The 14488-nt window shown below is 32.4% G+C and overlaps 2 protein-coding genes across 3 annotated transcripts; both read left to right on the top strand.

Moving 5' to 3' along the window:
• The first annotated feature begins 849 nt into the window (after positions 1–849).
• On the top strand, positions 850–3460 carry LOC144546019 (PTI1-like tyrosine-protein kinase At3g15890). The gene is made up of 4 exons (XM_078294573.1): positions 850–1126; positions 1392–1536; positions 2098–2360; positions 2562–3460. The coding sequence occupies exons 1-4, from the start codon at positions 1089–1091 to the stop codon at positions 3211–3213; spliced, it is 1098 nt and encodes a 365-aa protein (XP_078150699.1). The 5' UTR covers positions 850–1088; the 3' UTR covers positions 3214–3460.
• Positions 3461–5308: 1848 nt separating this feature from the next.
• On the top strand, positions 5309–13050 carry LOC144546018 (RabGAP/TBC domain-containing protein). 2 transcript variants are annotated; one of them, XM_078294572.1, is made up of 16 exons: positions 5336–5546; positions 7056–7226; positions 7738–7813; positions 8184–8288; positions 8430–8514; positions 8597–8651; positions 9308–9661; positions 9798–9851; positions 10262–10321; positions 10399–10497; positions 10658–10768; positions 10968–11039; positions 11133–11249; positions 11766–11915; positions 12245–12345; positions 12569–13050. In XM_078294572.1, exons 1-16 carry the CDS (start codon positions 5481–5483, stop codon positions 12894–12896), a joined length of 2004 nt encoding a protein of 667 aa, XP_078150698.1. In that variant the 5' UTR covers positions 5336–5480; the 3' UTR covers positions 12897–13050. The 2 variants fall into 2 exon arrangements, with proteins under 2 accessions (XP_078150697.1, XP_078150698.1); XM_078294571.1 differs by lacking the exon at positions 9798–9851 and having other exon boundaries at positions 5309–5546.
• Positions 13051–14488: the final 1438 nt, after the last annotated feature.

Here is a 14488-nt window from a genome sequence, read left to right as displayed (position 1 = left end):
AGTTCAGAAAATAATTATAATATGACGATATTTATCCCATATTTTTCATAAAATTACAAATGTAAATATTAATATTTTGCAATATTATTTTATAAAGCAAAATAATTTGAATTATCAGTATTATATGGAACTTAAAACTTCATTGAATTATTTTTGAATCCCCAACATGCAATGATTAAAACCAGCTACATGCATAAGTTTTGTTTCTGAAGTTTCACTAGAAAAATGAAAAGTAAATCTCTGCCGTGTGATTTGAATATGAACACAAATCTTAAAGAAAATCAATGGTGCAGATTTGCTCTCTGGAGAGCCTTTTTTATGGCTTGAATTTTGCAGCTCTAGCTGGGAAGCACGTCTACAGGCGCCTGGAAATCCAAAAAAAATATAAAAAATAAAATAAAAAAATTCAGAGGATAAACCATTCTGTGAGAAACTTTGGGTAAAGATTTTAACAGACCAGTTTTAGCTTCATGCAGCGCACTAACCATATACATTGCCGTTTTGGTTTGATAGTCTGTGCGCTGCATGAAGTCAAAACAGCTCTGTTATACTATTTGCCTGAAATTTGAAAGGATTTGGTAGTAAATGATAGTTTTATATTGCATTTAATTCAGTAAGGATTCTTTTAGAAATAATTTAGTAGTATATCTATAAGCGTTTAGTATTAAATCTATATGAGAAATGACCTTTCTGCCCCTAGCAAGTATAGAATAAAATTGAAATTAGTCGTAATTATTTGTGCGCTATCCCCATCTAAAACTTTTTCTGTACAAAATCAAATTTTTTGACAGAATGAATCCAAAAAGCACAAATTTCATTCAAGTACATGTTTAATTTAATTCAAAGTGCATGATTGGGATTAGAGTAAGGTAAAGAGAAAAGAAGAAGCAAAGCGTGTCAGACTCTCTCTCTCTAACCGAAAGCACAACCCAACTCAGTTGGTGACCCGTTGCTTTTCTTTCACTAACTTTATTCCTCTCTCTTCCTCTCTCTCTCTCTCTCTCTCTCTCTCTAGGGTTTTATTGGAAACAGACATATCCTCTGCTTCTCTCTCTCTCTCTTCTCTGTTTCTACTTCACAAAAAAATCATGGGCTTCTTCTCATGCTGTGGAAGAGATTCAAAATGGTATGTGTATGATTCTTTCTAAATCTTTATTCTTCTCATAATTTTATCTACCTCATAATATGTTTTCATGAAGTGGTTGTCGATATAGAAACGGAGGAATCCGGTGATCATCGGACCAAATTCGTGTTGAAATTTGTACAAAATTAAAATTATAAACCGCCCGTGAATATTGATGTGAATTGAACGGTTCAGATCGGACATCAGACCGAATTTGTGTTCGGAGTATGATCATGTCATGATTATAGATTGATTGTTAATGGTGTAGGAAAGAAGAGAGATCGACGACAAAATGGCGAATTTTCTCGCTAAAGGAATTGCATTCGGCTACGAACAATTTCAATTATGACAATAAACTCGGCGAAGGAGGGTTTGGAAGTGTTTATTGGGGCCAATTATGGGATGGTTCTCAAGTAATTTATTCATATTCTCTAATTATTATTTTTTGCTTGTTGCATGATTTATCAGAAGATAACCAGTTCTAAATATTCATTCAGTTTGTTTCAGTATTATCCGGTGCATAATTCTCGCGTTGAATTATGCAGGATTGATCCGATCTCGATTTTTTCTGGTAAGGATTTTAACAGAGCAGTTTTAGCTTCATGCAACGCACAAACCATATTTAGCGCGGTTTTGATTCTCTAGTCTGTGCTCTGCTTGAAGTCAGAACTGCTCTGTTAAAAAAATTACCAATTTTTTCTATTTTTCAGACAATTTTGTGGGTCAAATTTTGGTAATTTTAACAATTTATTAGTTCCATCAGAAGTTAGAAGGAAAATTGGAAAATCAACAAAATATAATTTCCTTTTCTCAATAACAGTATACAATCATATAAATATTTTTATTTTATTACTATGCATGGAGTTTTCGCAATTAAATTATACATTATTCATGATTAAACTAGATTATATTTATCCCTTCAAAATCTCCTACCAACTAATTAAGCATATTCATCCATATGAAAAAAAAAACAGATTGCTGTGAAAAGATTCAAGGAATGGAGCAACGAGGCAGAACGAGAATTCACAGCAGAGGTCGAGATTCTCGGCAAAGTGAAGCACAAGTATCTGCTGTGCCTGAGAGGATACTGTGCTGAGGGGCAACAGAAGCTGGTTGTGTATGATTACATGCCCAATTTAAGCTTGCACTCGCATCTCCATGGGTCCCATTCCCGGGATTGCCTTCTCGATTGGAAGCGGAGGATGTCGATTGCAATTGGATCGGCAGAGGGAATTGCGTAAGTGTATATATATACTCTCCATGAATTTAATTTTTTTTTTTTTAGAATGTGAATTTTAAACAGTTTGCACTCTTGTAGATACTGTTTTTAAACAAAACAACAGGAAAAAAAAAATACAAATACACACAACTCAGGTCAATTTGATCTAACAAATAATCTGAATTTTGTTTTCTTTCTTTCTTCTTCCTTACCTTGCAGTTATCTTCATCACCATGCAACACCACGTATAATCCATCGAGACATAAAGGCGAGCAACATCTTACTAGACACCGATTTCAAAGCTCGAGTTGCTGATTTTGGATTTGCAAAACTCATCCCAGATGGATCCTCTCATGTTACAACAAATGTAAAAGGCTCTTTGGGTTACCTCGCACCGGAGTACGCAATGCATGGCAAGGCCTCAGAGAGTTGCGATGTGTATAGCTTTGGTGTATTACTATTGGAGCTTGTAAGTGGAAAGAAACCTATTGAGAAATCGGATTTGGTGCAAAATGTGATGATCATTGATTGGGCGCTTCCTTTGGTTAAAGAGGGAAGGTTTAGTGAGATAATCGATTCGAGATTGAATGGCGAATATGTAGAGGGAGAATTGAAGAGGTTGGTGCATGTCGGGCTCGTTTGTGCACAAAACGAGCCCGAGAAGAGACCGACAATGCATGAGGTTTTGGCATTTCTTAAGGGAGAAATGAAGGAAAAAATGGCATTGATCGAAAATGATGAGATGTTTCGGGGAGGATCAAATGAAATTCAAGAAGATATCGAGGACCTAGACGAGAATTCAGACCGTTCGACCGAGAAGTCGGTAGAGGAAGTGAAGGAGACAAAGGAGATGGAGCAAACAAAAATTTAGTTATTGTGTTTTATTCAATTTGTTGTAATATTTGAAGGAAATTGAGGGGGAAAAATGAATATCAAAGGGGGATATAGCATATAGAAATTGAGTGAGTAGTGAGTTCTATTTTGTTGTTTGAGAAGGTGAGAATTGAGTTTATCTTCTTCTTTGTTTTCCTTAATTTGAATTTTCTTGGTGATTGGTTAGAATTGTATAGTTGTTTTAATTAGTTGGCTTGTCAAAAAAATTGCCTATCTTTTAGCTCATTTGATTGGAGAACAGTCATTATTAATTTGTTTAATTTTGCTTTTCTCAAGTTATCAATTTTGTTATTTGATGCGTCTAATATCAACATATATATTGGGGTTATTTAAGAGTGGGGCTATTTTGTATTGCAATGTACATGCTCTTTTGTAAATTGTACTCTAAACTGTTGGATATGAAGTTCAAACAGTCGATCTAAATCGTTCAATTTAATCTCCATATTAAAATGTGTTTGGAGACCAAATTTTACATTTTGTTTTTTTAGAAATTGTTTGTTATATTTTTAGAATTTATGAAAATCATTGTTTTTCAAAAATTTCTGAACCATAAAAAATAATGATTTTCAAAATTTTCAAAAAAAATAAGATTCTAGTAATTACTAGTTACTAGTCAACTTTATCTTACTTTCAGACATAATTAACTTGATGCCTAAATAAAACCGACTCAAACTCAAATAGCATGCTATTAAACTAATGAATGCAATTTAAATTCAAATGATCTCAAAATTTTCGGGTAAAGATATTGGCAGAACTGATTTGACTTCATGTAACACATCAATCATATACGTTTCTTTATTTTGTTTCTACTTCTATTGATAATGCTTTGCGTGAAACCAAACTAGCTCTGTCAATGTCTTTATCCAAATTTCTGCACCATCAAACTGGATTGATAAAACAATTAACTTAAATTCCTGAATTCAAGAATCTTAACACATCTTAACTTAAAAAAGATTTAATCCAAATTAATTTAATATTTCAGTAATTTTTAACTTTATTGAAAAGAGTCTCAACATTCATTAATCTACTTTTGTTTTTATTTTTATGTTAATTTCAATACGAAGAGGATTTAAATGTCTCTATGTTTTATGTCTGCATCATATCTTTATTATTTAATTTTCTAACAGAACAAATTCTAAAACCTATATGTGAAAATAAAATAATTACATATTGATTTATATTATTTTTTCTATGTGCATATAAAAAATATCATACTTTTAATTATATTTTTAGAGTAGAATTAGGGTGTTCATAAGTTCACCAATCCTCTTGGTGAACTCAAGTTTAAAACCCATTAAATCGGTTTCAAATGACGAATCCTAACCGTTGAAATCCGCTTACTTTATGATTGATGTATCTACATATGAAAATTTTAAACATTTGAATTAATTTAGCATAAAGTCAAGCGGTCAAAAATAGAAGGTTAATAAATTAATTTTAATGCATTCATTTTTTGAATCTTTTTTGACCACTTGGTTCGATGCAAAATTAATTTCAAAATTAAATTTTTTTACATGTAGACGCATCACTCATAAGGTAGGCGGGTTTCAATGGTTCAGATTTGTCATTTTAAACCGATTTGATAGATTTTAAACTTGAGTTCACTAAGAGCCTTGGTCAACTTAAGAACACCCTACTTCTACTCATATTTTTATATGAATCGAAAAGTTATAAAGTTGATATTTAAAAATTATCCATATCAATATATTTTTACAAGTTTTTGATAATAATGAAAATAAAGTTAAAATATCTTTATAATTAATATCTTATTTCGATTTAAAAAAATTCAAAATATTTAACAAAAAATGTTTATCTTTATAATTAATATCCTATTTCGATTTAATCGAACAAATCAAAATTTACTCTGGTTTGTTCGGTTCAGTTCCTATTCAGTTCATATTATATTTTGAATCAGTTCAGTTTGATTTTTGAAATCCGAATAAAATTTTAGTTTGTCTATTTTAATTCGGTTTGAACCGAACCAAACCGATGAGCAATTTTTGAACCGGAAAGAACCGGGTTTAATAAATTTCTCCGGCCCAAATTGTCAATCAAGCCCATGATCCACCGTTTTTTCTGTTCGAAACTCGCAATTCGCACGTAACAGGCAACAGCATCCTTCCTTCCTGTGTCCTTCCAAGACCTGTCCCTTTTTCATTCCTTCAGGGCGAAGACTTGGAGCGAGAGATCAGATACACTCACCGCTGTTTTTCTCAATCAATTCCCCATTCATTCCCCTCCGCCATGCAAGAGCCCGAGTTCCACGACCTCTCCGACGATTCCGATTACGCCGCCGCTTCTCAGCACCAGGTTATCACTTTTCCCCAATTCAACCTCCTTGCTTTTGTAATTTCATGATTTCATCTTACTCTGTCGGTAAATTGATTGTCAATTTGAGATTCTTTGTGGGATTCTTGATTTGATTTGCATCTCATTCGACCCATTATAGCAATTTCTGTGGATTATCATTCGATTAAGTTTAAAGTTTAGTTTCTGATTTAGAGTTTCATGGCAGTTTTGAAATGATGCAAGATGAGTGTCGATCAGTTGAATCGATAGTTTAGTGATGAGAATTGATGCTCTTTATCCAAGTCCTAAATAGGGGATAATCTCTTATTCCTGTACCGTTTTAAACTGATATTTTATAAGGGTGCATTTGGGTGCCAAGGAATAGCAGGTTTAGTTGGGTTAGCGACTATTCCACGTTTGGGTGAAAAAGGTAGCTATTCTTAATACTTGGGTTATCTCCGGTTAGTGTGCTATTCTGCTAACCCAACATTTTATTGGGTTAGTGACTATTCCAAAAATTTTGGGTTACTGACTATTCCAAATTTTAGTTAGCACGCTATTCTCACTAACCTCAAATGTACCCTAGGAGAGATTTATGCTGTCATAATTTAATTAATAGGGAAAATACATTTCACTTAGAGACTAAGTAAGATATTAACTTGCAAGTTAAGGCAATGAAGTTGGTCAAACCTACAAGTCATTTGCTAGTTGAATGATAGGTGGATTGATTATTTGAGACTGTAGTTATGATAGAAACATAATCATTGCACCAAATTTTGTATGGAGAAAGAGTACTGATCAGATCAACTATTCTGAAACGAGAGAGAGGTATGGTATGCTGTTCGCGAATTTACTGGTCAGATACAGTACTGGTACGGAAGTAGCTTTCCCTGACCCTTGGCTTATTGTACCATCTAGGATTTTGAGTTTGTTTTTGACGATTCAGGCTATGACATCGCTATTTCCATTTCTGACAGCCAGGTTTCAGCTCAAATTCCATCTACAAAATTTCATAACTATTCTTCGATTCATTTTGGATGTTAGATATATATTGATTTCGATTAATTTTCCATTCAGGATATGACATCACTATTTCCTTGTTTCTTTTGTATAGAAATGTAGATATATTTGGGGCCTTCTAGTGTCTTGTTCTTTCTTTTTTAGTTAAGACTATTTTCATCCAGTGTAAATATACCCTTGTATGGATTTTTCTTTGGTAAATAAAATATAGGAGGCTATTTGCCTACTACAAAAAAAAAGGCAAACTATTCAATTTACTACTTTCAAGAGTTCTACGGATTTACTACCACCTTATGTCATCAGACTGGTATTGTGTTTATTTGGTATATTAAACAAAATCCACTGAAGGCCATGTCATAGAGTTTGCAAATAATTCAGTTCATGCGTAGTTGAGTTTGGAAATTCAATATGCAGTTTCTCCTTCATTTTATCTCTTATTATAAAACATAGTATAATTGATGCACTCCCATAATTTGTTGACAATTGTTTTTCTTTTTTTCAATCGTGAAGTCAAGTAACAGCATTATGAGGTCTGATTCAATTAAAAGTGGGGTTAGTGAACCTAGTGGATCAGAGATTGTATTCTACAAGGATAATGTCACGATACATCCGAAACAATATACATCTGATCGAATCAGTGGTCGGCTACGTCTCATTAAACAAAGTTCTGATCTGCTTCTGGTAAGTATTTTTTTCATACTTTCTCTGATTTAAACCTCTTTTATTGAGAAATAGCAATATATTGTCAAGAAATTGCAGAGAAGCCTTTCTTTGTATTGGGAAATTAAAAAGTAGGTGTCTACTGTAAGTTGGATCTTTAAGATTGTAGTTCTTTTCACTTTGTGAATGTGAATGACCTTGCTAAAATTATAAATAGCTTTTATGAAACATGAATTAAGCCATTTTTAAGTATTATTTTTATAGCATTGCTGGAAAATGTCAATGTTAACATACTTCTAATAAGGTTAATTCCATTGATATTTGTAATAATTCCTTTCCTCTTTTTGAATACTAATCTTACTAAAACTAAAGTACAGTTATTATTCATTTAGAACATTTCAATAAAGATTTGTGATTCTTGCAAACAGAGAAGAAACTAATTCTCCCTATCTTTTATCAAATTCACCTTCATTTTCCAAAGAATTAAATTTTTTAATTAATTTTGGATTTATATTTCTCTTATGCATGGCAGAGTTGGGTACCATACAAGCCAAGTGAACTCGGAACTGATTGTTTAGGTCGCAGTGATCCTGAGGCAGCAGATAAAGGCAATATATTTTTATTTTAGTTTGGAAGTTAATGTTTTACTATTTATACCCATCCTTTGACCATAAGCAACACTGAGCATTATTCATAGGCTGCATAACTTATGGGTTTAATTGGTACTAGAAACTTTACATCTCATATTTCATTAAGGTTTAGTGAAGGGCTACACTACTGTTTCTTTTTCTCTATAGAACTTAGTTGAAATGCTTAACTAATCAAACTTGAAAATAGAAAGTTACTTAATTACCCTTTAGCAGCTTAGGCAAAATTACCAATAGGTGTTGTTGTCAGATAGGAACACACTGGGCCTAATTTTACACCATTAGAAAACTTGTGAATTTTTTTTCTTAATTAGTGTTTTATTAATCGCAGATAGAAATCTTTATGCAATCAAGGCATCTCTGACTGATGTGCGTTCGATTCGTAGGCACACGCCACCTCTTGGCTGGCAGTACATAATTGTTGTTCTCTCGTCAGGTAATTAGTATTATTAATGTCATTAGTTTTGTTCAATTTATATGATGTATATATAGTTATTATCAAGCAATTGCACGTGATTTTTATGTTTAAACAAAAAATATACATTAGTATTCTAATGTTTGTGATGAAAATGTGCAGGACTAGCATATCCACCTCTTTATTTCTACAGTGGTGGGGTTCGAGAATTTATTACTACATTAAAACAACATGTTTTTATTATCAGGTTTGCTACTGCCACTTGATGATTCATCTTGTTTCTTTTTAAGTATAGAAAATGACTTTTTTGCCCTTATTGTCATTTCTAGATCTTCTGAAGATCCCAATGTTTTCCTTGTAAATGATTTCCAAGATCCACTTCAGGTATATAGTGACAAGCTTTACCCTTCTTTTTAGAATATTTCTGAAAGAAAAACAAACAAATTGTTTGTATTACGAGACAACATCTACACAACTATTTTGCATGATTTATAACCTTTCTTGTATGTATAGAAATGATTCGTTTAGTGCCTTTTACATATGTGATATAATTTTTTTGATCCTTTCTTTGATGTACAATACCTGGTGATGGTTGTACGATTATCCATAATTGATTTTGTTCGTCTAATGAAACCTTGCTTTGTTTTCTGATAAAAAAAAATAAAAGATGAACTCATTGTGTTTTCTTTAAATTAAAGCTTGCTAATCATAGTTGAGATTTAAAGTTTACAGGTTTTTCTTTTTGACTTTTTTAAATGTCTTGTTCTTTCGAGTCCTATTTTAGATTGTTTAATTTAGGATAACGGTTTTCTGCTAAAATGAAGCAAGTAAATAGCTTAATTGTTGCTTCAGACAATTGTCTTAGGTGAATGAATCACAACATACCAATATTATATAGTCCAAAATCTTTTTTTAACACTTGTATACATTTTTTTTTATCTGATGCATTGTTCGCATATAACTATGATAGACCTATACTTGTTTACAATAACAGCTGTCTGAAGTATATTTAATTATATGCTTATCTATTATTTTTACAGAAAAGCTTGTCATCTTTGGAGCTTCCTGGGTTGGCATCATTCAAGAGTTCTACCGTTTCATTGGATAATTCCGATTACGATCAAGACAATGGATCAGTACAAAACAGCTCAAGGCCAAGTAATAAAAACAAACAAGGTGACCTCTCAATGCAGGTACTCGAAAAATTCTCTCTTGTAACCAGGTTTGCACGCGAGACGACTTCCAGCCTCTTTAGGGAGAACCATGGTAACCAGTACCCCTATGAAAAATTCCTAGAAAAACACAAACCTGCTTTGAACAACAAGGAAGAGAGCAAACATGAACAGGAGCTAACTAGTCAAGAATCGAGTTCCGTGGCTTCAGATGTGTCAGAGGTATATATTTTTAATCTAAAAATGAGGGGAAATTTGAAATTTTTAAACATGAGGCATATTTGAGGTTCACACTAATGTTTCTAAACTGCAATAAAAAATACTTCATTGTTCCTCTTTTCATCATTTATGAGAGCAGAATGGTGTAGCAAGTGATGTACTTGATTTTTCTCATGCTTCGGATGTGTCAAAGGTATATATTTTTTAGTTGTCAGATAATACCTTTATAATGAAGGTAAAATTTGGCCATTTTAAGCATGAGGCATATTTGAGGTTCACATTTATGTTTCTAAATTACAATAAAAAATTTCTTCATTGTTCCTCTTTTCATCATTTATGAGAGAAGAATGGTGTGGCAAGTGATGTACTTGATTTTTCTCATGCTTTGTAGAAAGAAGTGTGATATTTTATGGGTTTTAGTTGGACATATCCATGTAGTTGTTCCCTTAATTTGTTAGTTAGTAACAAGTAAGATGCTTAACAGAAATATTGTATTGACAACATCATTCTTGGTCGCTGATCGAGTTACTTCATCTTAGTTTTTTCATTGATCTTCCCAAAGTAATTTTTAATCTACTATACCTGACATCTACAATTTGACAGTTTGACAGGTTACCTTTAGTCTGGGGAAAGCAAAGAGAGAGCCCTCTTGGTGTGGAGGAGGTAATATCTTGACAAGTTTTATTTTTTATTCTAGGAGTCTTATTTTTTATATTTAATTTTTTAGATTTGTGATACAGTGGACTTCATTCTTGGATAATGATGGAAGAGTAATGGATTCGAAGGCATTGAGAAAAAGAGTATTTTACGGTGGAGTCGAACCTGAACTGAGAAAGGAGGTTATACTTTGAATTTTTACAAATTTTATGTCTAAGATTATGTTATTTCCACTTAAATTAAATATAGCATATGAAATCCTTCAAAGAGTATATATTAGGTGGCGTGCCTAACTTATGTCATTGCACCATAATTATAATTTGGTATGTATAACATATGTAGGTTTGGAAATTTTTATTGGGGTTCTATGAATATCATTCGACTTATGCCGAGAGAGAGTTCCTTTCTTACGAAAAGGAGCAGGAATACCAGACTGTTAAAAAGCAATGGCAGGTACACAAGCTTATGTGAATTTCTTAATTATTTTATATAGGCTTTGAATTTGTTATAATTACAAGAGAGCTTCTTAAACTTTTTTAATATTTTCAAAGGACCAACTAAATCACCAATTGCCTTTTGGTTCAAATGTATTAAATGCACTATAAATTATACAAATAAATAATGTCCTTTTCTCTTTGCTTGTCATTTGTAGAGTATTTCATCAACTCAAGCTAAAAGATTTACCAAATATCGGGAAAGAAAAGGCCTCATCGACAAGGATGTTGTAAGTATCCACCTTTCATATACCTTTTTAACACCTTTTAGTGACATGCAGACTTAATTGTTTTATTTCATTAATGGGTTTTGAATTTTCTAGGTGAGAACGGACAGATCGGTTCCCTTTTATGAAGGAGATGATAATCGAAATGTTGTAATTCTTCGTGACATTCTTCTGACGTACTCCTTTTTTAATTTTGATCTCGGATATTGTCAGGTATAATTTATTTTAATTTGAGATCTACATGTCAGTGTTCTATCTAACATGAGAAGCATACAAGTAGAAGATACTTTTGTTTCTCCTTTTCGGGTTTATTTTTCTTGTGTTTGTGGGGTATAATTCCATGAATACAATTTTAATATTCACTAGCAAAGATTCACTTCATTCTGCTATGGAATGATAGCAAGTATTACATGCGCCTAGAAAGAGTCCTGCATGTTTTCTTTCCTATTTTTTAATTCAATCGTACCCAAATTAACCCACTTTTGTCAATATTATGTTTGTTTTCCTCTTATTTTAATGATAAATTAAAGGCTAAAAGTAAAATATCTATTACTCCCAACAAGTAACTACAAGATCCATCTAGTACTTGTATGCATTGTCAGTGCCTAAGTTGAACTAATGAAGCCTCTCTATATGACTTACAAATGTGATCTCCCAATTTGTTTATTAGGAACATCTTAATTTTTTTGCGTAATTTTCTATCTAGTTAACTTGTTGTTTTGTTCTTAGGGGATGAGCGATCTGTTGTCACCTATATTGTATGTTATGGAGAATGAATCAGATGCATTCTGGTGTTTTGTTTCATTAATGGAGAGGTTAGGCCCCAATTTCAACCGTGACCAGAGCGGAATGCACTCTCAGCTACTAGCACTCTCTAAGGTAAAAAAATATAGTCAATGCATGTGCATTCTGATGTTTGATTTGGTTCTCACATGGTATTAAGTAGGGATGTAAAAAAGTCATGCTGTGACCAGATACGTCATGGCACGACACATGTGCCAGTTACGTGCTATGACCATTCGCGTGGTATGACTATATCATAATTCAAACTTGGTGTTTCTTATATTAAGTATACAGATTTTTTGTATTTTTTATATGAATAAGTATGGACATTGAGAAACTTGTACAAACTGCAACTATATTTTTTTTTTTGCGGTTTAATTGCTAATACGTCCTTCAATGTGTTGCTTGATTGCTTTTCTTCACAGTTAGTAGAGCTACTTGATGGGCCCCTACAGAATTACTTGAAGCAGGCAGATTGTTTGAACTATTTCTTTTGCTTCAGATGGATTCTTATACAATTCAAACGGTAACTAACCTATAAGATCATTGTAGTTATTATCGTATTTACAACTAACCTCCAAACACATCTTGTGTAGTTTATGTCACTACTTTCTTTTTCTTCATTTAAACTTATAATAGTAGGATATAATAATGCTTTTGCAAAATTAACCAGAAATAAAATGCTTGTTACCTATTTAGTATTTACAATCTGAAAAAACATTTCCTGACAAGCCTTTATACAAACACAGAGAGTTTGAGTTTGATGAAATAATGCGACTATGGGAAGTATTATGGACCCACTACCTGTCAGAACACTTCCACCTGTACATGTGCATTGCTATCCTCAAGAGATACCGAGGGAGGATAATAGGCGAGCAGATGGATTTTGACACGCTTCTCAAATTCATCAACGAACTGAGCGGCCACATCGACCTCGAACAGTCGCTGAGGGATGCCGAGGCGCTCTGTGTCATAGGTGGAGAGAATGGGGCCGCATTGATTCCACCTGGGACCCCACCTTCTCTACCGATAGAAACCGATGCGGGCCTCTATGTGCTGGATGATGAGGTTTTGTGAGGTTTTATGGGTCAGATTTATTTGTTGGGAATTTGGATTAACATATGGGTTGATGATATCAGTTTTTTTGTGTGTATATTATTTCAATAATGAAAATGTATGGATGATGAGGCTGTTCATGCTCAGTTTTTGAATAGGTTCTCCATTTGTTAAATTTTTTACTTTCCTTTATTTCACCACAATAATCAGGCTTAGCACTCGGTGTAGAATCCAAAATGAAAATTATGAAATTAAAAGGTTGAATGATTTAAATGTAAAAATTGATGAATTGAGTAAATATCTAAGTTTTTAATATAGATTCTGTTAGTTACTAACACCTGATATATGAATTATTTACACTTGCATGATGATGTATAATTACTTACAATACTTAATATTAATATTTTCAGACGTCATTTAGAGCCATATGAATTATTTTCTTTTATAAAATATGTTAAGTACAAACAATGCAAACATGAATTACTTACATAATGCTACTTGCATTATGAGGTATGAACATTTGCACGACGATGTATGAATATTTGTTCGATAATATATGAATACTTATACGATAAGGTATTCACGATGATGTAATACTTGTATGACGGATAACCCAAAAGTACGTTATTATGGATCTCATTTGAAAGATAAAATTGCGTAGAAGACGTTTATGGTTTTAGATTTGCAAATTTCTTCACAGATTGTCAGAAATATTAGCGAGATTGAACAGAAAAAAAAAACTCACCTCTAAAAATGTGTAAAAGATGAGTGTGTGATGTATCCAGTTTTTTTTTTTTTCGAAATACTTGGTATCTTAGATATGAATACAATACTTGAGCGCATAAATATCCATATTTGCACACGTCAGTTGTAAAATCTATCAAATAATAGATAATTCTCCAAGTAAATAATAATATTCAGTTAATGAGCGATATCCACAGGTAGCTATTGACTAGAGGATAAATGAAGAAAATTAAGTGAGGAATAGTTAATCGATCCCTTTACATTTATTCATGTCTAATCAATTAATATCTTGCACAAATATTTCTCCTAATTTTGGATATCACCAATTTCATCTTTTAAAACTTTTGAAGCATTTGCTTTGCATGAAAAATTTCATCTTAAACCCACATGCATTATTAGCGGTTAAGCAACTTGCAACATATATTATATATACAAGTGGTAAACAAATTATTATGAAAGCATGCATGTATTATTAGCTAATTTGGATGAAATGTGCACCACATTGTACATCAAATCATACCATGAATTGTAGAGGCAAAAATTAACATTGAATACTTGGAGAAGTGTCATCCATCAAAGCAAATCTAGTTTAGGAAAACATGAAACAGTAGTCAAGAAAAGTATGCTTTAGAAAATTAGCAATAGAGAGAGAGAGAGAGAGAGAGAGAGAGGACATTTAATGGTTTGCTTTTTTCCTCAAAATATGAAGAGAGAGAGAGAGAGAGAGAGATTATTTTTAGAAGCACACCAATTTTTGCATGCTGAGTTTATGACTATATTGCTTTATCTAATTATAATAAAGCAATTCACTTATGACCTCTACAGGTGAATATTTGTACTTTTATTTTTTATTTTTAGAAATACATTTA

Source organism: Carex rostrata, chromosome 28 (assembly GCF_964058835.1).
Source record: "Carex rostrata chromosome 28, lpCarRost1.2, whole genome shotgun sequence".
NCBI lineage: Eukaryota > Viridiplantae > Streptophyta > Magnoliopsida > Poales > Cyperaceae > Carex > Carex rostrata.
This window is presented reverse-complemented; position numbering and strand designations above follow the sequence as displayed.

Bases quoted from the DNA above. Each gene is read 5' to 3' on its own strand.
- LOC144546019 (XM_078294573.1), top strand. From the start codon at position 1,089: ATGGGCTTCTTCTCATGCTGTGGAAGAGATTCAAAATG. The intron at 1,127-1,391 runs GTATGTGTATGA...TTAATGGTGTAG, and splicing joins TGTGGAAGAGATTCAAAATG to GAAAGAAGAGAGATCGACGA. The intron at 1,537-2,097 runs GTAATTTATTCA...AAAAAAAAACAG, and splicing joins AATTATGGGATGGTTCTCAA to ATTGCTGTGAAAAGATTCAA.
- LOC144546018 (XM_078294572.1), top strand. From the start codon at position 5,481: ATGCAAGAGCCCGAGTTCCACGACCTCTCCGACGATTCCGATTACGCC. The intron at 8,652-9,307 runs GTATATAGTGAC...TTATTTTTACAG, and splicing joins ATTTCCAAGATCCACTTCAG to AAAAGCTTGTCATCTTTGGA. The intron at 10,498-10,657 runs GTTATACTTTGA...TAACATATGTAG, and splicing joins AACCTGAACTGAGAAAGGAG to GTTTGGAAATTTTTATTGGG.